This window comes from Portunus trituberculatus, chromosome 42 (genome assembly GCF_017591435.1).
Source record: "Portunus trituberculatus isolate SZX2019 chromosome 42, ASM1759143v1, whole genome shotgun sequence".
NCBI lineage: Eukaryota > Metazoa > Arthropoda > Malacostraca > Decapoda > Portunidae > Portunus > Portunus trituberculatus.
This window is the reverse complement of record NC_059296.1, coordinates 11,636,820-11,660,972: the sequence shown is the minus strand read 5'-3', so window position 1 is coordinate 11,660,972 and position 24,153 is coordinate 11,636,820. Positions and strand designations below refer to the sequence as shown.

The 24,153-nt window shown below is 36.8% G+C and overlaps 1 protein-coding gene across 3 annotated transcripts in view; it reads left to right on the top strand.

Annotated features, from left to right (window-relative positions):
• The window catches only part of LOC123517412 (peroxidasin-like), a 156,308-nt gene extending 138,238 nt beyond the window's left edge, over positions 1-18,070 (top strand). For 2 of the 3 annotated variants that reach the window (XM_045277432.1, XM_045277431.1), the window contains exons 13-31: positions 505-620; positions 868-1,019; positions 1,324-1,445; positions 1,852-1,945; positions 2,127-2,299; positions 4,075-4,308; positions 5,086-5,293; positions 8,992-9,184; positions 10,174-10,374; positions 10,505-10,621; positions 10,742-10,893; positions 11,254-11,428; positions 11,697-11,934; positions 12,299-12,416; positions 12,764-12,975; positions 14,619-14,826; positions 15,251-15,428; positions 15,594-15,728; positions 16,973-18,070. In XM_045277432.1, the coding sequence (XP_045133367.1) occupies positions 505-620; positions 868-1,019; positions 1,324-1,445; positions 1,852-1,945; positions 2,127-2,299; positions 4,075-4,308; positions 5,086-5,293; positions 8,992-9,184; positions 10,174-10,374; positions 10,505-10,621; positions 10,742-10,893; positions 11,254-11,428; positions 11,697-11,934; positions 12,299-12,416; positions 12,764-12,975; positions 14,619-14,826; positions 15,251-15,428; positions 15,594-15,728; positions 16,973-17,065 (3,119 nt within the window). In that variant the 3' untranslated portion in view covers positions 17,066-18,070. The remainder of the gene's footprint in view (positions 1-504; positions 621-867; positions 1,020-1,323; positions 1,446-1,851; positions 1,946-2,126; positions 2,300-4,074; positions 4,309-5,085; positions 5,294-8,991; positions 9,185-10,173; positions 10,375-10,504; positions 10,622-10,741; positions 10,894-11,253; positions 11,429-11,696; positions 11,935-12,298; positions 12,417-12,763; positions 12,976-14,618; positions 14,827-15,250; positions 15,429-15,593; positions 15,729-16,972) is intronic. The other variant, XM_045277433.1, reaches the window with a different exon arrangement.
• The last annotated feature ends 6,083 nt before the right edge of the window (positions 18,071-24,153 follow it).

The window sequence follows — 24,153 nt, the reverse complement described above, 5'->3', positions numbered from 1 at the left end:
ACAGGGGTGGTGAGCAGTCTCATACTGTATGTACCCATGTCGACTTAATGGAACACATACTATGAGACTACACTAACTAGTGTTTTTTATGATGCTTTTTACCTTTTTTTTAACTCCTCTAAACATTCAAACATGTTGGGTATTAAGTGCATAAAAAGCCAGTTCATGTTCTCCAGTTGTATTACCTCATAAATGAAAGATTAAAGGTCTTATTATTGTTACTATTATGAATTTCAGTTCATATTCTTGAAGCTTTTTGAAGCACATCAAAACCCCTAGAAGTATTATTTATAATTTTGTGTCTAGATCTAGAGCTGTCTTTGTCAAAACACACCCCAATACTGTATACTGTAGCATGAATGGACTTGCAAACAAAATTACTTATAAATACCATTTTGGAATGAAATTTGTTTGTAAAATGGGCACTATCTGTACTACCCTTTGCTATTCTTTTAGTGATGACCAGTGTTTTGATGATTTTTAAACTTTTGTATCTGGTTCTAGGTTTCACTCTTGGAGTGCAGCAGGTGCAACCTTCAAATGAAGGAGAATACACATGCAGAGCTCGAAATGCTGCTGGGGCACAGGAAGCCTCAGCTGTCCTTTATGTTCGCGACCGGGTAAAGAAAAAGCTTTACTAGTATGATTCTCTTGTTATTATGTCAGATGTATGTGTGCACATATATACTCTTTGTCTTGTTCACTTCCTTTGGAAGAGAATGTGAACTTTGTATAAAAATAGAGCTTCGGTGTTTTTAGATTTATGGAAGTACTATGCATAAACAAACTTGTTTTTTTCAGTGTAACTGAAGAACATTTATCTCTTACGTGACTTTCTATTTTGAAAGTTACCATTTTTCTCCACAGGTAGCCCCAATTATTCACACTGAGCCTCGGGACATGTTGGCAAAGGAAGATGATGAAGTGGTTGTGCTGCCATGCAGGGCTGATGGACAACCCCGACCAAGTGTGAGCTGGAGGAAAGATGGTGATATAGTGACCCCCAATGATAAGTACAGGTAAAATACCCAGTAATTTAAAGAAGCTCATACATGTCTGCTGTGTGCTGCAGTGGTAGGAAGCTTTTCTAACCATATTTCTTGTGCCAGTTGACCAGAAAAGTATAACAAATTTACACGATACATTGCATATGTATATACATATATACTTGGTTAGTTAGTTTTTTATTATTAATCCATGATTTTCTGGTTTTCACATGGCAACAAAACATAATTTCTGAATATCTATAAGTCTTATAAAGTGAGTGAAGTGCTCAGTTTTTCAGAAAAATTTTCATCATCAATTTTCATTATTACTTTATAGGATTGAAAGTGATGACTCCTTATCAATTCACAATATAACACAAGATGATGCAGGGCTGTATGAGTGCACTGCACAGAACAGTATTGGGTATGCAACTGCCACAGCCAGAGTTACAGTAGAAGGTAAGATTTATATGTAATATGAAGAATTTCTAAAGAAAATGTATTTTAGTGGAGTTTGAGATGCCAATAAGAAAAGAAAGCCACCTTGAAGGTGGAAGGATTGGGTAAAAGAATACATTTGGGAAATAATTATTACTAGAGACCAACTACTTGAACAAGCAAGAAGGGAATACGACATTCGTTGACTTTAAATAAGAAGGGAATGTTTGAAAAGGAAAAATTAAAGCTCCTCTTCAATAACCACTGCCTTGAGGCATGCTTAATAAATAGGCACATAGATAGATATTGCATTATTTTTCTTACTTTATAAACAGTTGCTATACATATGATTCTATTAGTTATAATCAGATGTATGTAAATGTATATAATATACAATGCCCTCCAATTTGTCTTTCTTCTTGGACAGTAAAAGAAAGACCTCACATAGGGGACCCATTCCTGCAGCAGAGCTTTGAGGAAGCCCACCAACAGGTGGATAGAGCTGTTAATGACACAATTAGGTTTGAAGACTTTCTTTTCCAAGAATTTATATGAATGTTTGTGAAAATAAAATGTATTTTGAATATGGTTTTATGTTTATGGTGCTTATATGATTATTAATTATTTTCCTAAAAACATCCAATTTTTTGTTATGTGAAATACTTAATGATGACACACTTGTAGCAGCTCATTTTTTCACAGCCAGCTGTTCCAGCGAGACAGGACACGCTCTCCAAATCCTCATGAACTTCTGAGAATATTCCGGTTTCCAACTTCTGAGGGGCGAGAAATTGCCAGAGCTGCTGAGAAGATAGAGCAAACTTTGAACATTGTCAGAACACATGTAGAATCAGGCATGGTATTCAATCTTACATGTAAGTATTTCAGTCATAGTAATGTTGCAATATATATATATATATATATATATATATATATATATATATATATATATATATATATATATATATATATATATATATATATATATATATATATATATATATATATATATATATATATATATATATATATATATATATATATATATATATATATATATATATATATATATATATATATATATATATATATATATATATATATATATATATATATATATATATATATATATATATATATATATATATATATATATATATATATATATATATATATATATATATATATACATACACACACACACACACACACACACACACACACACACACACACACACACACACACACACACACACACACAGAAGAGGAGCAAGTCATATCAAACAGACAATTTGAGTTCAGGACAGGGCGGTCCTGTGTATCAAACTTATTAAGTTTCTACTCCAGGGTTATTGCAGGATTTGAAATCAGAGATGGATGGGTTGACACAGTATACCTGGACATTAAAAAGGCATTTGATAAAGTCCCTCACGGAAGACTTCTTTGGAAACTAGAGAACATAGGAGGAATGCGTGGAACCTTACTCGAATGGACAAGAGATTATTTGTAGGATAGAGAAATGAGAACTGTGATCAGAGATACATACTCATCTTGGAGTAAAGTAACTAGTGGGGTGCCACAAGGGTCAGTGTTAGCCCCCCATTATGTTTCAAGTTTATGTAAACGACATTCACATTGAGGTGAACAGCTACATGAATTTATTCGCTGATGATGCAAAGTTGCTAAAAGTTATCAAAACCAGGGAGGACTTTTTACTGCTATAGGAAGATTTAAATAAGATCTATGAATGGAGCAAGAAGTAGAAATTGGAGTTTAATGCCAAGAAATGTCACATTATTGAACTAGGAAAGAGTAAGAGAAGACCAGTATGGAACTATCTGATGGGAGAGGAGCAAATAACGAAGACTTAAGAGGAAAAAGATCCTGGAGTGATCATACAAGAAAATCTGAGTTCTGATAAACACATTTAACAAGATATTTGGACTATCATATAGGATGTTGACAAATATAAGAGTGACATTTCATTACATGGATAAAGATATGATGAAAAAAATCATCACAAGCATGATATGCCCAAGGCTGGAATATACAGCAGTGGTGTAGTCTCCCAGCTCTAAAAAGGATATAAGAAAATTGGAAAGGATACAGAAGATTGCTACAAAGATGGTGCCGGAATTAAAGAGTCTCACATATGAAGAACGACTGAAAGAAATGGGACTGCCAACCTTACATGATAGAAGAGAACGCGGGGACCTAATAACAATGTATAAGATAGTAAATGATATTGAAAAGATAGACAAAGAAGACCTGGTGATGTTGGTAGAAGAGTATGGAAAGACAAGAGGACATGAAAAGAAGATCAGGATGAGGCAGTGTGTGAAGGATGTTGGAAAATACAGTTTTCCACACAGAACGGTGGAAAAATGGAATGCATTGGATAATGGAATTGTTGCAGCACATAGTGTGCATAACTTTAAAGAAAAATTAGGTAAATGGAGATATGGAGACAGGACACTATGAACCCTGCTCGAACCCTGTACAATACAACTAGGTAAACGAGGTAAATACACACACACACACACACACACTTATAGTTTTTTTTACTGGATTTTATGATATAGTTAAGTTAGTACTTTGAATATATCCTGAAGTACAGTATGTAAGTACCAAATTCTGCAAATCTTTTCAGCTTATGACTACCAGGACCTTCTGTCCCCTGAGAAACTTATATTGCTGAGGAATCTGTCTGGCTGTCTTGCCCACCGTCGGAGAGTGTACTGTGACGACATGTGCTTCCATGCCAAGTACCGCAGCATTGATGGCACCTGCAACAACTTCCACAACCCACTCTGGGGCTCGTCTCTAACAGGCTTCAGGCGTGTTTTGCCTCCAGTTTATGAGAATGGATTTAATACACCAGTGGGTTAGTTATCAAATTAATGTCATTGAAATGTAAAAACAGATTTTACTCTGAATATATATATATATATATATATATATATATATATATATATATATATATATATATATATATATATATATATATATATATATATATATTATCTTTGAAAAATTTCTGAATTGAGGAAATTTCTAATCTGCAATGTCTAAAATATGTAGTTCCTTTATTTTTGTCTACGATGAACCTTCTACAAACTGACTTTCTTTTAGTGACACTCACCTTGCACCAGTCTTGGGCTCTCCTTCAGTCAGCATAATTATCTGATAAAGTACTTCTGTATTCAAACAATACTATAGGCTGATCAGGAGCATGTTTGTGTGTTATTGTATGGGGGTTAGCTAACATGTCACCACGATACCCTTGGATAGTGATATGGACCCTAATATGGGTACCACTATGAATAAAATTGCTTGTGCCACTAATGGGTGGAAGCTGAACAGCGCTTCCTACACACCCTCCAAGTGAGCCTACAGGCGCTATAGGCCTTAATGTAAAAAAAAAAAAAAAAAAAAAAGTGATCTTTAAAGGGGGGTTGGACCAATTACTTTTGGATTTTCTAGATTTATAGATGTCTTTGCCATCTGACTGTAACAAATGGTAAGAGTTCACTATATACTTGTCTGAGTCAGGCTTTTTGAATACTGTATCTGTTCACTATGCTGTCTCTGCATAGTACCATACTGTATTTTCTTTTATCATATGAAGCATCCTTGTCTGTTCTTTCTCACTCTCCCTCAGGTTGGTCAAAAACAAAACGCTACCATGGTTTCTTCAAGCCCAGTGCTCGGCTGGTATCTTCTCGCATTATCAGCACAGAGGAGGTGTCTCCAGACCATCACTGCACCCATATGCTTATGCAATGGGGGCAGTTTGTTGATCATGACATTGACCATGCTCTTCCTTCTATATCTTCAGAGAGTTTCCATGATGGAGAGAGCTGTCAAAGGTATATGTGTGTGTGTGTATGAGTATGTGTGTGTGTGTGTGTGTGTGTGTGTGTGTGTGTGTGTGTGTGTGTGTGTGTGTGTGTGTGTGTGTGTATTCACCTAGTTGTAATTTTACAGGGCCTGGGTATCATACTCGTGTGGCCCCGTCTCCATATCTACACACATCCAACTTTTCTTTAAAACTATGCACACTCCTCGCTGACACCACCTCCTCACTCAAACCATTCCACACCTCCACACATCTTTGTGGGAAACTATATTTCTTCACATCCTTCAAGCATATTCCCTTGGCTATCTTTTTACTATGCGATCTTGTAGTTCTATTTAAGTTTTCCTCTCTCAACATCATTTGCTCATTATCCACTTCATCCAGTCCGTTCAACAGTTTATAAACCTGTATTAAATCTCCTCTTTCTCTTCTTTGTTCCAAGGTAAGCAAATTCATTTCTTTTAATCTCTCCTCATAGGTCATTTCTGCCAATTCCGGAACCATTTTTGTTGCCATTCTCTGCAATCTCTCCAACTTCCTTATATGCTTCTTTTTATAAGGGGACCAAACCACTCCAGCATATTCCAATCTTGGTCTAATTACCATACTAATTAATTTCTTCATCATATCTTTATCCATATAATGGAAGGCTAATCCAATATTTTTATCAAATTATACGTTTCTCCAAACATCTTATCAATATGAGCCTCAAACTGCCCATGGTCTTGTATTATCACTCCCAAATCCTTTTCCTTTTCCACCTTTTTCAACACTACTTCTTCACCCATCTTATATGACCCTCTTGGCCGTCTTCCACTCTTCCCCATCTCCATCACATGACTTTTGCTCAGATTAAATTCCATTTGCCACCTCTTGCTCCACTCCCAAATCTTATCCAGATCTGCCTGTAAAATTTCACAATCTTCTTCACTCTTCACACACCTACACAACTTCGCATCATCCGCAAACAAATTAATATAACTGTTTACTCCTCTGGCATGTCATTAATATATACAAGGAAAAGTATTGGTGCCAGCACTGAGCCTTGTGGGACTCCACTCTCCACCACCAACCAGTCCGACTTTGCATCCCTTATTACCGTTCTCATCTCCCTCCATCTCAAGTAGTTTTCCATCCACTTTAACACTTTTCCTTTCAGTCCTCCATAAATCTCTAATTTCCATAACAGTCTCATGTGAGGTACCTTGTCAAAAGCTTTCTTTAAATCCAAATATACACAGTCCATCCATCCTCTCTCTCTGTATTTTGTCAACCACTCTTGAATAAAAGCTCAGTAGATTTGTTACACATGACCTCCCTTTCCTAAAGCCAAATTGATGATCCGATAATAACTTATGATCCTCCAGGAACCGTATCCAATATTTCTTTATCACCCTCTCACAAATCTTACCGACCACACTTGTTAGAGACACAGGTCTATAGTTAAGAGGCTCTTCCTTACTGCCTCCCTTATAAATGGGCACCACTTCAGCTCTTTTCCACTCTACTGGTACTTCCCTGTTTCTAATGAACACCTTATAATATCATATAATGGATCAATCAATTCTTCTCTACACTCCTTCAATAATTTTCCTGAAACTTCATCTGGTCCCATCGCTTTATCATCTTTAAGTTCCTCCAACATTTTATATAACTCCTTTTAGGTATCTTAATGTCATCCATGTGCACATTTCCTTGTACATTCTGAGGCTTTACAAACATTGTTTCTTCAGTAAATACTTGCTGAAACCTATTATTTAGCAATTCCGCTATATTCTTAGGGTCATCTACTATCCCTTGCTCTCCTTTTAATCTTTCAATGGACTCTCTCTTTTAAGTTTACCATTTATGAACCTGTAAAACAATTTTGGATGTTCCTTACTCTTGTCTACAATATCTTTTTCAAATTTTCTTTCTTCCTCCTCCTTACCCTCACATACTCATTTCTCGCCACTCTATAATTCTCCTTATTTAGTATATTCCTGCTCTTTTCCATCTTTTCCAAGCCACATCTCTTTTCCTTAGCCTTAACACAAGTTGCATTAAACCAATCCTTTCTTCCTTCCTCTCTCGGTTTATACTTTGGTACAAATTTCATAACTCCTTCTTTATAATATTTCATAAAAATCTCATATTTTTTTGCACTTCTCTGATTTGTAACATCTCCCAATCTAATTTTCTGAAATAATTTTTCAAACTTTCTGTGTCCATCTTTCTATAATTCAATCTACCACTCCTGTATGTCTCGTCTTTCCTTCGCTGTGTTGTTGCTATCTGCATTTCCATAACCACATGATCACTCTTTCCCAAAGGACATTTGTATTGTATATCTCCACATAGGTACACTTCTCTTGTTAACACCAAATCCAGTCTAGCCGGTTCATCATCTCCTCTATATCTAGTATTTTCCTTCACCCTCTGTTCCATCATATTTTCCATCATTAGATTAAGAAATCTCTCTCCTCATGCTTCCTCTTCAACACCACTTACTAGATTTTCCCAATCCACCTCCTTACAATTAAAATCTCCTACTAGTATCACCTTTCTTTTTCCAGATAATACACTTTCCAAACTCTGTAAAGTATCCTTGATCATATTGTCGTATTCCCTTAATGTCCAAGAATTTGTTTTAGGAGGTACATAGGTCACCATGATTATTAATTCTTTTCCATCACTTTTTATCCTTAGGCTTATCACTTCTGCGTTGTTCTTCCCATACCAAACCTTATCCACATTTCTTTCTTTCTTTCTTCGTCATAATCATGTGTGTGTGTGTGTGTGTGTGTGTGTGTGTGTGTGTGTGTGTGTGTGTGTGTGTGTGTGTGTGTGTGTGTGTGTGTGTGTGTGTGTGTGTGTGTGTGTTTACCTAATTTTACCTAGTTATAGTTTTACAGGGCCTGGGCATTATGCTCATGTGGCCCCGTATCCATATCTACATTTTTCCAACTTTTCTTTAAAGCTATGCATACTCCTTGCTGACACTACATCTTCACTCAAGCTATTCCATGCTGCTATACTTCATTGGGGAAAGCTTAATTTTTTCACATTTTTTAAGCATCTTCCCATCCTCAACTTTTTACCATGACATCTTATGCTTCTACTGGTGACTTTATCTTTTAGTAACAGCTTCTCATTATCTACTACATCCATTCCATTTATTAGTTTGTAGACTTGTATTGGGTCCCCCCTCTCTCTTCTCTGCTCCAGTGTTGATAGATCCAAAGCCCTCAATCTCTCCTCGTATGTCATCCCTCTTACCTAACTCTTGTACTATCTTCTTTGACATCCTTTGCAGTCTCTCCAATTCCTGTACATGTTTCTTTTTGTGTGAGGACCACACCACCCCTGGTTACTCTAATTTGGGTCTGATCACAGTGGATGTCAGTTTCTTCATCATATCTTTATCCATGTAGTGTGTGTGTGTGTGTGTGTGTGTGTGTGTGTGTGTGTGTGTGTGTGTGTGTGTGTGTGTGTGTGTGTGTGTGTAATCAAAATAATATGATTTTATGTGTTAATTAATTTGCATAAAGGGTTACTGTTTGTTTATTCAGGACATTTTTTTATTGATAAAGACAAGTTAAACTGGATATTGTCATATTATGAATGAAGTTTTCATGAGATGTTTTGGCAATTTATCAATTCAAGGCATTAGATAAAAAGGAAAAAAAAAACTGTCAAAAAACCTCTTAACCCTTCAATTTCTGGCAGGACATGCGATTATGCCCCACCTTGCTTCCCCATCGAAATTCCTCCTGATGACCCTCGCATCAGGAACCATCGCTGCATGGAGTTCACTCGATCATCTGCCGTGTGTGGCTCAGGCATGACTTCAGTTTTCTTCAACACTGTGCTACCAAGGGAGCAGATCAACCAGCTCACCTCGTTTATAGATGCATCTCAGGTTAATACAACAGAAATGTAATCCTTGCTCCTCTCAAAGACAACTTTAACTTAATATTGATGTTTTTATAAATTACAGTTATTTGTTAGAAAATTCTTATATCGATAGTCAGGTGCACTTCCAAACAATATCTTAATAAGGTACCATATATTTTGGCAGATAAGATAACTTTCAGGTAAGTTGTCTCCCAAATTTCAATCTGAATTTAATGGCTTTAGGAGATATTGGTGGTATTAGATGACACCAAAAACTATCAAACCATCTGTGGTGAAGTTAGGGTCGGTGGGCACCAGACAACTGAAATGGTGATGTACTGTATATACCAGTACAATAAATAAAAGACCTTGAATGTATTACCAATAATAAGATACCATAATCTTCACTTGCAAAACTGAGCTTAAAATATAATTCTCACCAAGTATCTATTGTATATTATCATGAAAAGGATAAATGGACAACAGAGATGGTGAAAAATGTGTGGTGTAATCAGTTTTCCTTAATTCAAACAAATCCTTGTCTTTCACCACATGTGTGTGTCATAATCTCCTATGTATATTTTTTTTCTTTTGGTTAGATACACTGACATTCTTCATTCTGGAAAGATTCATATTCTCTCCAGTTTGCTTTCCTTTGCCACTCTGCTAAGGGTTTCATGCCGTGAAGACCTTTATATAGCTCCTTGAGCTTTTTGGAAAAATAGGGAAAAATTTTCACAGCCTGCTGGTTCATCCATTCATATACAATGCCAGCAGATTCTTATTTTGCTAAAGGTCATGATGTAAGTTGGTTTGTATACAGTGGTAATTTTCAAAAAATTTTAAGGTCACTGTTTTTGTATCTGGTGTATAGTATGATCCCCTTCTTTTTGTGCCTTTTTAAGATGATTAAAATGTCATTATATACGCTGAAATCTAAGATATATAAAGGAAGATTAATAATGGTATTTGACTTCTTTAGAATTGTAAAATATATTATTTACAAATTTACAGGTATATGGATCAAGTGCTACAGAGTTGAGGCTTTTGCGAAATTTGAGTAACTATGAAGGAAAGTTGAGGCAAGGAGTCCCAGGTCCAACAGGAAAACCAATGATGCCTTTCAGTGATGGTGCTCCTGTGGATTGCCGAAGAGATCCCACTGAGAGTGGCATAGACTGTTTCTTGGCAGGAGATATCAGGGCCAATGAACAGGTATTTAGATATTTTCACTTGTAGGTGTGCTGCTTTGTATAACATGCATATATGTGTTCTATGGTGATTTTTTTAATTCTGTCTACAAAAATTTTGTTTGTAATGTGCTAATAATGACATTTCTTTGCAGTCTGGCTTGACAGCAATGCACACTTTATGGTTCAGGGAACACAACAGAATAGCTGATGCTTTTAAGCAGATGAATCCACACTGGGACAGTGATACAGTGTTCCATGAAGCCAGAAAGGTATGTGATATTTTTTTTAAATGTTTTTGTGAACAAGCTTTTTTTACTTATCAATAATTGTTTTTTTCTTTTTGTATAATAAAGTAAGTATGATCTTATAGTATTGTCTTTACTTTTCAGCTTGTTGGGGCTGAGATGCAGCACATCACCTACACACACTGGCTGCCACACATCATTGGATCCAGAGGGATGGAGATGCTTGGTGAATACACAGGATATAACCAAGACTTAGAGCCAACTATCAGTAATGTGTTTGCTACAGCAGCTTACAGGTACTTTTTTCTTTCATGCTGGGTGTCATTATCTTGATACTTCAATTGCAGTTAGTATGTGTAGATAAGATAATATTAACTTTGTAATATGCTTAATTTATTACACAGAAGATATCTGTGTTGTGCCATGTATATCTCTAAATGTATTTGTTGTTTTAAGATGAGTATCGTATGATTTATTTAGGGTTCATGTTGTATACTTTTAAATGTGCATTACTAAATAATATGTAAAAATTACTATTGTCTTCTAGTAAAAAAATTACCATTATTATTATTATTATTGTATTGATTTTAAGCATTATACATAAATGCTAAAGACAAAACTAATTCTTACTTGGATTCCAATTTGCTCTATTGCAGGTTTGGGCATTCTTTAATCAATCCCATTCTTCACCGATTAAATGCTACCTTCCAGCCCATCCCAGAAGGCCATTTACCTCTACATAAGGCATTCTTCAGCCCCTGGAGGATAGTTGAAGAAGGTGGCATTGACCCATTGCTAAGAGGCTTGATTGCCACTCCTGCTAAGCTGAAAGTAAATTCAACTGGTATTTGAAATCTCTTTGATGAAAAACAAACTATGCTTAAAATTACTGTAGAAAATACAATATTTGACAGAGGAATTGAGGCACTTCAGGCACAATGATAAAGGACCTTTTATACCGGAAAACATAATGCAAGGTTTCAGAAGTGTTTTTTAGGGCAAATGTGAGAGGCCAGATTTAATATTCAGTTTGCACAACAGAAATTTAAGGCACTTAATGCTTATCTTTTTTTGTAATCTTGTACTGTAATCTTTTCAGACTCCAGGTCAATTTTTGAACACAGAGCTGACAGAGAAGTTATTCCGTGCTGTCCATGAGGTGGCATTGGATTTGGCCTCCCTAAATATACAGCGGGGCCGAGATCATGCATTGCCAGGCTACACTGATTGGCGTCGGGAGTGCAATCTCTCGGTGCCTGAAAACTTTGATCAGCTAAGCACCGAAATATCTTCAAGTGATGTGCGAAACAGCTTGCAGCAATTGTATGGCCACCCAGGTAATGGAGGCTGTCAACTCTCCAGAAGTATTACTTAATTTCCTACTGGTCATGTATCCCATGTTATAGCATAAGCCATACTCTTTGTTACTGTCAATATCAATACTGAAATACAATGCAATATAAGACATCAGATTCTTACAACTAAACTGGAATGATGTCATCTTTATCTAGATGATTAGATTATTGCTGTCACAGTGTTGTGATCATCAGTTTGAATCCTTATCATGTATAACAAAGAATTGAAGCCTTGTAATTCACCTCTTTTCTCACAATACTACTAATGTTGGTATGAATCACGACAGAACATATTTTGTAGCTATAATGTGAATATCCAATGATAGTTACATTTTAATACCTTCAGGAAATGTGGATCTGTGGGTAGGAGGATTGCTAGAAGATCCAGTAGAGGGAGCCCGTGTAGGCCCCACCTTCCTGTGTCTTCTGGTGGACCAGTTCAGAAGATTGAGGGCTGGAGACAGGTATAGGGTGTTTTGGGTTTGTTGCAAAGTGTGTGACTGTTTTGAAATAGTTGTGGATATCATATATTGTTGTTTATAGGTCTGCTTTTGGTTTCATTTCTCTCAGCTATGTACACCTTCAACTATTGTCTTACTTGGGATGGTTATTTCATAGTAGTGTAGAATATGGAACATTTTGTGGAACCATATTTATTGTCTTGATTGTAATTATTTTTTGAGTGATGAAATAGGTATTTTGATAATAGTATATGCCTTTGTGTGTGAGTGTTTTGCCTCAGCTACTCTCCAAGTGAGGATGTCAGCCTGGCTATAGAACAGACAGATAACAATATTGGATTTGATTCTAGGTTCTGGTATGAGAATCCAAATATCTTCAAGAGGGAACAGCTGCAGCAGATTAAGCAGTCCACACTTGGCCGGGTGATGTGTGACAATGGTGATAACATTCAAGATGTGACAGTTGATGTCTTCATCTTGCCAAGGGAACAATCTCCAGCTTTTGTGCCGTGCTCCAGCCTTCCATACGTTAATTTACGTTTATGGACTGATTGCTGTACAGGTAATGTATTTTGCAATTATATTCATTGTATTTGTTCAGGTTAAAGTAGAATTTTCTTCAGATATACTTATTAGGAAACCTGACATGATGAACAGGTGGGAACTTGAGATATCTTGAATGGCTTGTGTGAGTTGAACTGCTACATGTCTATTTCATTGTTGCTTGTGGTTTACTTTGCCATTTAGATCTTAATGATGTATACATGAAGTTACTTATAAATGTATCAAATTTCTAGTTATAATCCTATTTTGAAATGGTATAACTAAATATTTGAAATTCGTATTTGATTTTTCTTTTCTATTCAATAAGTTTGCCAGTGTAATAGTAATATTATCAAATGATTATAGGTTTCATTTGACTGATCTATTAAAGCAACTCCTGTTTCATGATGCCATAGTATATCCATGGCTATGTGACCTCTTTGTGAATGAGTACTGAAGCTCATATGTGACATGATCCCTAAGTTGTGATGAATATGTGTTCATTGTCTGTCATGAAGCATGTGACATTCTATTGCTAATTTTGTTCATCAACTATAAATATGCCATTGTGCTTCATTTCCTCATTTGATTTTAACAATACTGAGTAGAGAAATAAAACTGTGGAGGATTTTGCTTAGTGTGACACTGCCATTATTATTGTAATCATATTGAGTGGTATTTTTTGTAATCAATAAAGTTTTTTCTTCACAATGTAATATGACAGATCCTACTGCATATTTGCATTATGTCTTCCTTAGACATTTAGGGAGATGTTAAAAAACTGGACAGTTCTCAATTGTTGCAACTTGAATAATTTAGTTGCTATTCTTGTAAATTTTTCATTGTAATTATATTTTAAGATAAATTTGTCATTATAACCACAGAGAAAGAGGCATTGCCATGAGAGAATCAATGAAGTGCAACAGGAAAAGACCAGCATTGGTTTAGTCACTTTGGGTGAAAGGAGGAGAATCATTTGGCTAAGTATTTATAAGTACAAGAAAGTTCCTGTGTTCATACCAGGCAATATGAGATCTTGAAAAAGAAGTTAAAAGCAAAGAAACTTACAAAAAGTTGTTAAATGATGGTTGTTAATTTGATGAGATATCAGGTGACACAGACTGGCCAAAATAAGTAGAACCTGGATTTCCAAAGGGAAAATCAGTACAAGTTTACCAAACCACTAGTTTAGATGTCACTGTAAGATATTTTGTTTTACTTTTTTCAATTGATGTGGAGGAAATGCACAAGAGACAATCAGGAAAGTTTGTGTAGTGCTGAAAATGTTTGGATCGAATACAAAATTGCTGATGGTATTCAAGAGTGTGTATGAGGGTTCCCCTACTAGAAATGTTTTTGACACCTCCATTGTTTTTAATGTTTGGTACCCAGTGGGCTGCTTTATAATGATTGATTTATCATACTGAAGCATGTAGATTTTGAAATTACTTTTACAGTAATGTTTAAAACCTGACTAAACAAAATGATTGTTTATGTGAAATATTTTGGAGATAACTCATGATCAGACATGTGTGAGGAACATATGTGTGGACTATACTGTTGCATGCTGACACCTTGCCAAATTGGCACACCACAGTCTACTATTGCTAACAATTAAGCAATAATGACGTTGTTAGTATAATTAGTATTTTTCTTTTACAGACTGTAGAAATACTGGCAACTTCATTAGTCTGACACAGGCCCCTGGCTATCGCTTCAGACGCCAGGCTGAATTTTCATATCTTGAGGACCGGGAGCACCTTTTGATGGAGAGGGGCAAGAGGCAAGCACACAGGACTGAACACAATTATGTGACTCATATTGATAATGTTTTGAGAAATGATTCATTTTCATATGAAAATGAACAGAGGTTAGTATGCCAAAAGCTTTATCTAGTAGTACATTGAACACAATTAATATATGATGACATGAGTTATCCAACAAAATTAAGAATGATGTCTAATGAAATACTATTATAAGTTTAACTAATTGGTCAAACAACAATTTGTAGTATAATTAAAACCACATTTTTAATGCCATTTTTTTTCTATCAAGCAGTGCTGCTGTAGTAGGTCATTGTTCTATGACCAATTATCCCTTTTTTATGAATTTTTGTATTTCTTTTTATGTTAACTGATATTCTTGAATCAGTATCTCTGCTGCTCAGCTCTTAGGGGAGCATGGAGCTGTAGTATTGCAGTGATGATGATGATATTGAGTGGAATGCTGGATGATCACCACATAATGTCCTTATTATTTTAATGAAATATTGATATTTTGTCTTTACTTATCAGCAGCATACCAAAACTTCCTGAGAGGAAAGAACCAAGAGAACCACTCGCCACCTCCAGCACTGACCACACTACTAATGGTCTGGGAAATTATGAAGAAGACCTCACAGAGCAGCGCATTGAAGGAATTGAATCTTTGGTGGAACAACTTTCAAAAACTGTATTTGAACTTAATAACAAGGTAAAAGCAATGATTTCCATTGTCACATTAATCTTGTTTTTTTATTTGTTTCTAAAACTAAGAAAAAGATTAACAGTACCATCTCATCCACTATTGTCAAATAAGATTTAATACCGTAGACGTTTTCATGAATGTGATTATTTAAGTGCCTGTTATTGCAAACAGGTGAACACCATCATGCAGATGTGTGGGGGAACCCCAAGAAAAAGGAGGAGAAAAGTGTGTGTGGATGAGACAAACCACAGGCGCCTCCCAGGGGAAGAGTGGCACAAGGACCCCTGCTCTGTGTGCAGATGTCGGGTAAGTGCTAAGATGAACTGCAGCTACTATGAAAAGTTATATGAGGTGTGTTATGCCAGAGGGGCAAAACTGACAATCTGGACTTTTTGAGTTAGTTATGGATGTGGCCACCAGAGGCCCTAACTTAGCCTGTGGTGAGATTTCCCAGGCAAAATCAGTCCCTATGAAGCCTATACGAGGGTTTAAAATCCTGTGTTTATACGTGTGAGAAAGTACTGACTAGGTTTGGCCTGGAACGCCAGAAGGGCGGAACTGGCAGCCAATAGCACATCGCGGCCGGCAGGCAAATCATTAGATATATAATAGTATTGCATTTTTTCCGTTTCCATACAAGTTATTACCGCCTAACTTTAGACGTGTTTTACGCAAAACAGGTTTTTTCAAGTTACGCCCCTCTGGCATAACATGCCTCATATGTTAAGTACTCTATCAATTTTGGTTTGGACATTATGAATCTATAATCCAGTGCTTATTTGCTTGTTATTGTTGTAATGGGAAAATTGATCTATGCCATAATTATCATATTTGTAGAACACCATGTCTTGCTGAATATTGGAATTTTTTTCTCTTAATCAAAGCAATAACTAAGGAAGCCTGCCACCAGTTATTATTATTGGAAAATGTAAAAAAAACTCATATGTACAAAGAAGTTGCCTTTGGTAGTCCATATGAAAAGAAAAGTATTGTCATTTAATGTTTTTTTGTACTTATGAATAGACTGTAATATAAACAATGAATCACTTTCAGTGTTGCCCACTCTCTGACAAATTTGCTGAAGAAGTATCAGTTAATTTTGTTCCAAATAGTGAACTGAAGAAAATCTGTCTGTCATAATTATGGTCCTTGAGTGTTTTTTTTTTTTTTTTATCAGTGAAGCCATCATGGCATCATTAGTTAATGATATTCCCTTTAAAGGCAGTTGGGTTTCTGTGCTTGGATAGTGACTGGCAGCAAGGCTAACTTAGTTCTTGTAGGCTTGGCTATAAGTTCTAGTCTCAATTATCTTTGAGGAGTTAAGAGTTTCGCTGCTGTCCTGGTAATCCTGGTAGGATGATTGTTTTGACTTAATATAATTCTCTCTCTCTCTCTCTCTCTCTCTCTCTCTCTCTCTCTCTCTCTCTCTCTCTCTCTCTCTCTCTCTCTCTCTCTCTCTCTCTCTCTCTCTCTCTCTCATATCCTTAACATAGGAGTTAACAGAATGGCATAGAGCATCATTTAAATTTATTTCTTATATAATTCCTCAGAGAGGAAACATCCGATGTCGAGTGATTCAGTGCCCACCCGTGACGTGTGCTAATCCGACGCTGGACGCGGGCCAGTGCTGTCCTGTTTGCTGAGATGAACATTGAACTATTAAAGTGAATTATGAGTCCTTTTTTTCTTTTTTTTTCTTTGTAGTAACTGGTTCACTGTGCTAAATTCCTGAGCTGTATAGCTTACTGAATTTGCACATATGTAATGTTGTAAAGAAGATTATACTACATTGTTTAAGAAGACTAATTGACACTTGACAGTGCCTTGGATGTGATAATAGTTTTGTGGCTTTATTGTTGTGTGATGGTCTTCCCTCACAGGGAAAAACACGTAGCTTCACTTGAGGTGCATAATACACATCAGTGTAATGAAGTCCAGGTTTTGAACAGACCTTGTGATATACCTACATGCATCCACAGTAAAAGATGAAGCAGTGATCTTACAATAAGGACCACCGTGATATATTTCTAATGATAGCTGTTGTCATGTATAAATGTTGCATATATGATGGTGTGAAGACTGTTTCTGAAAATGTGTATTTTATCAGTCTCAGTATACAGTTTTATAGAGCTAACTCAGGCAGTAAGATGCTGCCAGTCTTCTGCTGTGGCCTGGTGTATTTCCTGTGCCAGTTTTAAATAATTTTCTTCTATTCCCTTGCCTGCACATTATGTCATTGTCGGTCTCAACTTTACTTAAATTTTAAAGTTTTTAAAATTGGTAGCGTTTGCCCAGCTTGCGCTTGCATTACTAGTCAGTAGATAGTGTATATGTTCACATTCATCTGGAAATGAAATGTAGTTAAATGAGAAGGTTAATACTGTTTATTATGCTGTACTTAGGATTACCTCTAAATATTTTAGATTGCTTTTTATTATGTCTTAGCATTACTAATATGGTGCTAATCTGATAGGAAAATCTATCTCAAGTATATTTATTGAAAGCTGTAATGTCACACACTGCCAGTTGTGCTGTAGGAATGTAACTGACTATATAAAAATAACTCCATATGTACAATGTAAATTTCTAGCAGACTGTATTTTTTTCTACTAACACAAGTGTTATTTTTGAAGATATCCATAGTTTTGCTCAGTCATTTTTACACCTATTGTGAACAGGAAAGAAGCTGAAAGTGTATAATTTGTTGACTGTCTGGTAAAGGTGACTGCTGACATCATATGACAGATCACCAAGTAAAAGGCAAAGAACACAAGCAAGCTCATTGTTTACTGGGGTCTGGTGGACAAAGGTAAGAGATGTTCCTGCAGCATCTTAAATATTATATTGTTAATAATTGTTATACAAGTTTGAAGCTAACATGACCATCAGTACTGAAGCAGTACATGGTATAGTGAAGGTCGACCTGGCAGACAGAGCTTTATGAATGCCACACAATGGTCTCAATAGCATGCCTCCCTAAAGCAGATGATTTTATCTCGGCACATAAATGATAGTAATATGTATCAGGGGTGCCTAGGATATCATTGCACAGTAGGGCAGGCATGGACACAGTGTGGGGTTGACATTTAATGATCTCTTTAGTTATTTGTAGTGATGCTGGTATGAACAGAAGTAATTTGTTATGAGTATTACAAGTACCAGTGAGGATGAGGAAACTAAAAGGAACATTAAGCTGTGTTGCCATGGGCTGAGGGTCATGATCAAGGACAGTTTGCTGTAAGTAATGTCACTGCCTTGATGTCCAGAATGAAAGGTTTCATTATTCCATTTAAAAATTTTGTATAAGAAATGACCTTTTGAAACCAAGTAATAGTATGTGTGTGTGTGTGTGTGTGTGTGTGTGTGTGTGTGTGTGTGTATATATATATATATATATATATATATATATATATATATATATATATATATATATATATATATATATATATATATATATATATATACACACACACTATATCCCCTCAGTACATTCGACAAAAAAATCGAAGATAAAAAAATAAATAAAAATAAAATTTTTCAAATCTTGTTTACCCAGATTTTTCCATAAATGCCGCAATGAAAATATTTGAGTAATAGTAAATAGATTTTCCGGGACCTTTTCTGAAAACAGAAACGCGATACGTCGTGGGTACGGAGTGAAGTGATGACTTGCTTGTTTGGGGAAGTGAAAGGGAAGATGAGGCAAGGATTACTGAAGGTGACGTGGTATACCTGTTATAGACACGAAAAATAGTAGCATCCTTTCATGAATAACAACACACAAAGTCATCAGCAATGTGCTTGGAAACTTCTGAATTAAATAAGTTCTTTATCATTATTGTTATTGTCACTTTTTTTTTCTGGCTATCTGTTGGATCAATCTTATGCACAGACTACTGGTAATGTATAGAGTAGTTTGTCTTGCGCAATGAAAGCCTTGACCACTGCTTTGGAAAAGAGAAGAAAGTGAGGAAACTATGGATCTTAAATGTAAATAAACCGTTCCCGGTGAATAAAGGCCATTACGCAGTCTATATGAAACCTAAACTATGAAAGATCTTGAGTAATGAAAGTCATGACAACCGCTTTCAGATGGAGAGAAAGCATGAGAACTGGAAAGGTGATCGAGCTTTTTTTTTTTTTTTTTTCTACCACAAACTAACCTAGGATTCCACTGACTCTCGCAAGTGTGTTACCAAGACAACTGAGTAACATGAACAGCAAACTCGCAATCAACGCATGATTCATACTTGAAACACTAAGTACTGATGGATGAATCATTAAGAAATTTATTAGCATTGAGGTCGATAACCTAAGCGAGTTCATCATTACTACTCGAAGACTCGAAGCATGATTCAAAGCACCGAACAGGATCACCCTCCGGCCTACTCACTCAGCGCTAGGGCGGATAGTGCTCGCGCGTCATTAACAGTGATGCGCCTTCGTTCTCTTGCACAATAATTATCGTGTGATGAGCTATCGTTGTGGCCATTTTCTACTGCTGGGAGGGATTAGGTGAGTGTTAAAATTGTTCCGTGCCCCGGAGAATGTTGGATGTGGCCTTAATGATGAGGGAGTTTTGTGAAGGTACATCTTCCTACTGTCAACGAGGCCCCAATCTTGATTATGCTCCTCAAAGATGGTGGACATGTGCTCCAGTTACGATTTCATATCGTTCAATTTTTGCTGATTTTCAAAGACGTGGAAATGAGTAATGAATTCATTTGCCACGAAAGATGACCGTTGCTGTCTCGGACCTATTTCTTATTAATATTTAGGTGAGGTATGGTCAAGTTAGTGTCCTTGAGATGGGATCCGGGGGAAGCAAATCTAGAAGTTGTTTGGTTGGGTTAGGTAACGTTTGATTACCGTAGTGTCCTTAAAGTACAGAATTTCCATTATCTTTTCTACCCGAGTGAAATAAAGTACAGATTTCTAGAGATTTTTCCTTAGGTATCGTAAACTATAGCACGAGCTAAATCAAAATAATGATAGCGCGGCCATAACTGACCATAACAATACTGCAGCTTCTTATAAGCTTTTACTGATAATAGGCAGTACTTGGCTCTATTTTAGCTTTCCCCATCCGTAAACCATTGCCTTCCCACCAGGCCCTTAACATTATAGGAAAAGGAGTCACTGATCCTTGCTATTTACGAAAGGAAATTAACTTAAAGGCTTTTCTATGTTGAACGCTGTAGCGGATATGAGAATCATCATTGCATATCATCTGATTGCGGAGACACTTATGATATTTACGACTTAGCTCTGTGCGTATGACTTTATCAATATCGAAGTGAGAAAAAAAAAAACTGGCCAGTGTAAAGCCTAGTGGTGGTGGCTGGGCAATCGTGAGTCAGTGTTGCTGCTAGACGATCCCTTCTCTCATCATCGCGGTGCTTGCCTCACGCGTTGCATCAGCTGTAATGAAAGCAAAACACTGTTGCCTCGCAGTCTATTGCAATTTTGTGGTGGGGACAAACAGTGTGTGGGGTAGTAAAGGTGCTCCCATGAGTCTGTGCTGTTTGGCTGCGAGGGAAAATAAATGTCTATAGTATAATTATAAAATCGCGCCCATTAGAGAGTAGGTGGCGGTGTTTTTAGTCGCGTTGTGAGTGTTTTGACGCCTCTAATACACGGTGTGCGGTATCATAAGTCTAAATATTTGTGATTATAGTGAAGATAGGAATTATGATGGAATCTGGCGGTGTTTTCTGAATGGCATGATGAATGCCTTGGCGGCGGCAGCAGCAGGAGCAGCATCAGCGAGTTGTGAACTAATGATGTTTCCTGCATACTTTGTGAACTCTTGTAAACGAGAGGGTATTACACCATACTACTGATTAAACGTGCCAAATTATCTAATATTTCAGCCTTAAATTGTCATCGACGAACATCAGAATCACTTACCACTCCATGTAGAGTATAGCTACACCTTCCCAAAATCACTGTTACCACTCCAGAGTAAGTTATACATCTTTCCGTCACTGCATCGTAGAGATCCTCAGACTCTCTATTCTATGACCTATACTCATGAACTAGACGCGACTTACGGTTTGCAGTTATGTCACGTACTTTTACAATTGTCTACTTTGTTGTTAGACACGTAACTGGTGTAGTAATTCCCTGCAGACAGACAAGTAGTATATACGTTTCCCTCGGGTTAGTTTTCCCTTTCTCTTCCTTCCCCTCTCCTCTCCCAGCTTTCTCTCTCTCTCTCTCTCTCTCTCTCTCTCTCTCTCTCTCTCTCTCTCTCTCTTCCGTAACCATCTGCCCAACTAACCTTCTATGTCTTGTTTTCCGATGGTGATCAGAAGTGCGGCGTTATGTAATTGCGTGGTAATGACTAGGTTGCATCCTCCCCTCACCGCCACTCGAGCAACTATGGTGTTGTCGGGAACGCGTGCACCTTGCCGGCCACTGACAAGGGGCTGTAATCTTCTTCCACACAAAAACGATGCACACACCGGAAAATTAATAACTTGGTGAAGATGACAAAAATGACATTAATGGTGCGTAAGTTAAAACCGCGACGAGGTACAATACGATTAATTTCTTATTGCAATTATTACGCTTTCGTATTACACTGAAACTCTCATATGCTTAATAGAAACTGCCAAGGTGATTACTTGCCCCGGGAGTGCTGTGGTGAAGCTTATTGTGTCAGGTTTGCTTTCCGGTGATGTGCTCCTCGTCACGTAGGCTACACCAAAGTAAATGTAGTTGAAATGCTTAACACTTCCCGGCAAACACAACCACTGGAATCCCAAAGTCTTGCCTCCTCCTTTGTAACCCCACCGATCATGATAGTTTCACCATACGGAAGACACCACCGACACTTGTTGGTGGAGACTTCCCACACAGTTTCGCTCTGTAGGTAATGGTTACGGGTGTTGACTACGGTGTAGGGGTGAAATTGTACGTTATCATGTGTGTTTCAGCATGATCATCGCCATCGTGGTGTGTATTGGATGTGTGTGGGAAGTGCAAACACTATACACGTAACCCTACTGTATTTCTCGTTTTTTTTTTTTCATATAATTTTGTAGGTGATTTCATTGGAAGCATCGAGGATACTTTTTCATAGTTATTAGAATTTGAATGACGAACTTTGTAGTCATTTTTGTCTTATACCTTGATTCTTAGGTGTTCTTTATTCATTAGTATTGATCACTCGCTTCTGGCCACCATTAGAATTCGGAAGAACGCGGATCCGAGTCAGTGAACAAGGACTGGCGTGTAACCAGGTGGCAATTACCTGGTCGTGACGCAGGTGTCATTAAGGGTAATAATTACAAGGATGGACGGCTGTTGAAAAATGCCTCCTTTTTGTAATGACCACTTGCTTTGTCAGCGGCGAACACGCTCATTACCGTACCTGTGGAGGGAGTGCCCAAGGACGCAGAGCCAACGAACGCGTCTTATATAATGAACCCCTACCTAGCAGCAAGGGAGGTGGGCGGCAGGGTGGTGCTCTATGGGAAGACGCGATACGCTGCCCAAGGTAATGACGTACGGAAAGTCAGATGAATATTATGTATTTATGTGGTTAGTAATGAATACTTCTCGTTTTCTTTGTTCGCATTTTACTGAAGTACGTATGTAAGGCTCTTCATTTTTGTTAATTTGTGTCGTTTATAACTGATGGCTTTACTTGTCTCTTTGTTTATTTGTTTCTTTACTTATTTTATTAGTTTCCTGTTTTATTTTCCCAAATGAAACGGTGCTAGAATAGTATTTGGATGAGTTAATAGTAGTAATAGTAATAAAAAAATATGGTAATGATAGTGATAATAATAATAATAATAATAATAATAATAATAATAATAAAATAATAATATAACTAATAATAATAATGATAATAATAATAATAATAATAATAATAATGATAATAATAATAATATCAGTAATAATGCCAGTATACGTCCATAATAATTACATATCTTTAATGTAGTGTAGTAATTTATTCATTTATTTATTTAATAAGTTCGCTTTGTCCTTTGTAATTACACTCCTTCACGCCTTTATGGACGAAGGTTGGGGCGTTGGGTGTTGCGGACCAAAGAGAGAGAGAGAGAGAGAGAGAGAGAGAGAGAGAGAGAGAGAGAGAGAGAGAAATTAGTATAGTGTTGTGTTTTATGTTGCAATTAAGGGCGTTTGTCTTCCTTTCGCTTTCTTTTTGCCATCCACACTTGTTTATTTATTTTTGTATTTACCTTCTTTTCATGTAAGTTTATTTAGCCTACGTTAAATGTGTGTGTGTGTGTGTGTGTGTGTGTGTGTGTGTGTGTGTGTGTGTGTGTGTACGCCTAAATACTTTGTCGAGTCACTCCCTTCCCTACCCCTCAAAAGAAAGAAAGAAAGAAAGAAAGAAAGAAAAAAAAGAACGTTAACAAAAACACTAATGAAAGATAAGGACAGTTGGTGATGTTAAAACAAAAGAAGCAACTGACGCACAAAACGAACGAACTATAACTGGGAAGACAATGCAAGGAGGGAAGAGAAAGGGCACAGAGAAAGGAGGAAGGCAGGCGGAGAGAGAGAGAGAGAGAGAGAGAGAGAGAGAGAGAGAGAGAGAGAGAGAGATGATGCAGGGATTAAGAGGGCAGTAAGAAAGAGGGTCATAGCGGGAGGATGAGCTGGAATAGAAGAGGGTGAAGATCGGAAAGAAACGAGGGAAGAAAGTAAAGAAGTGGTAAGAGAAGAGCAAAAGGAGGGAAGGAAGAGGAAG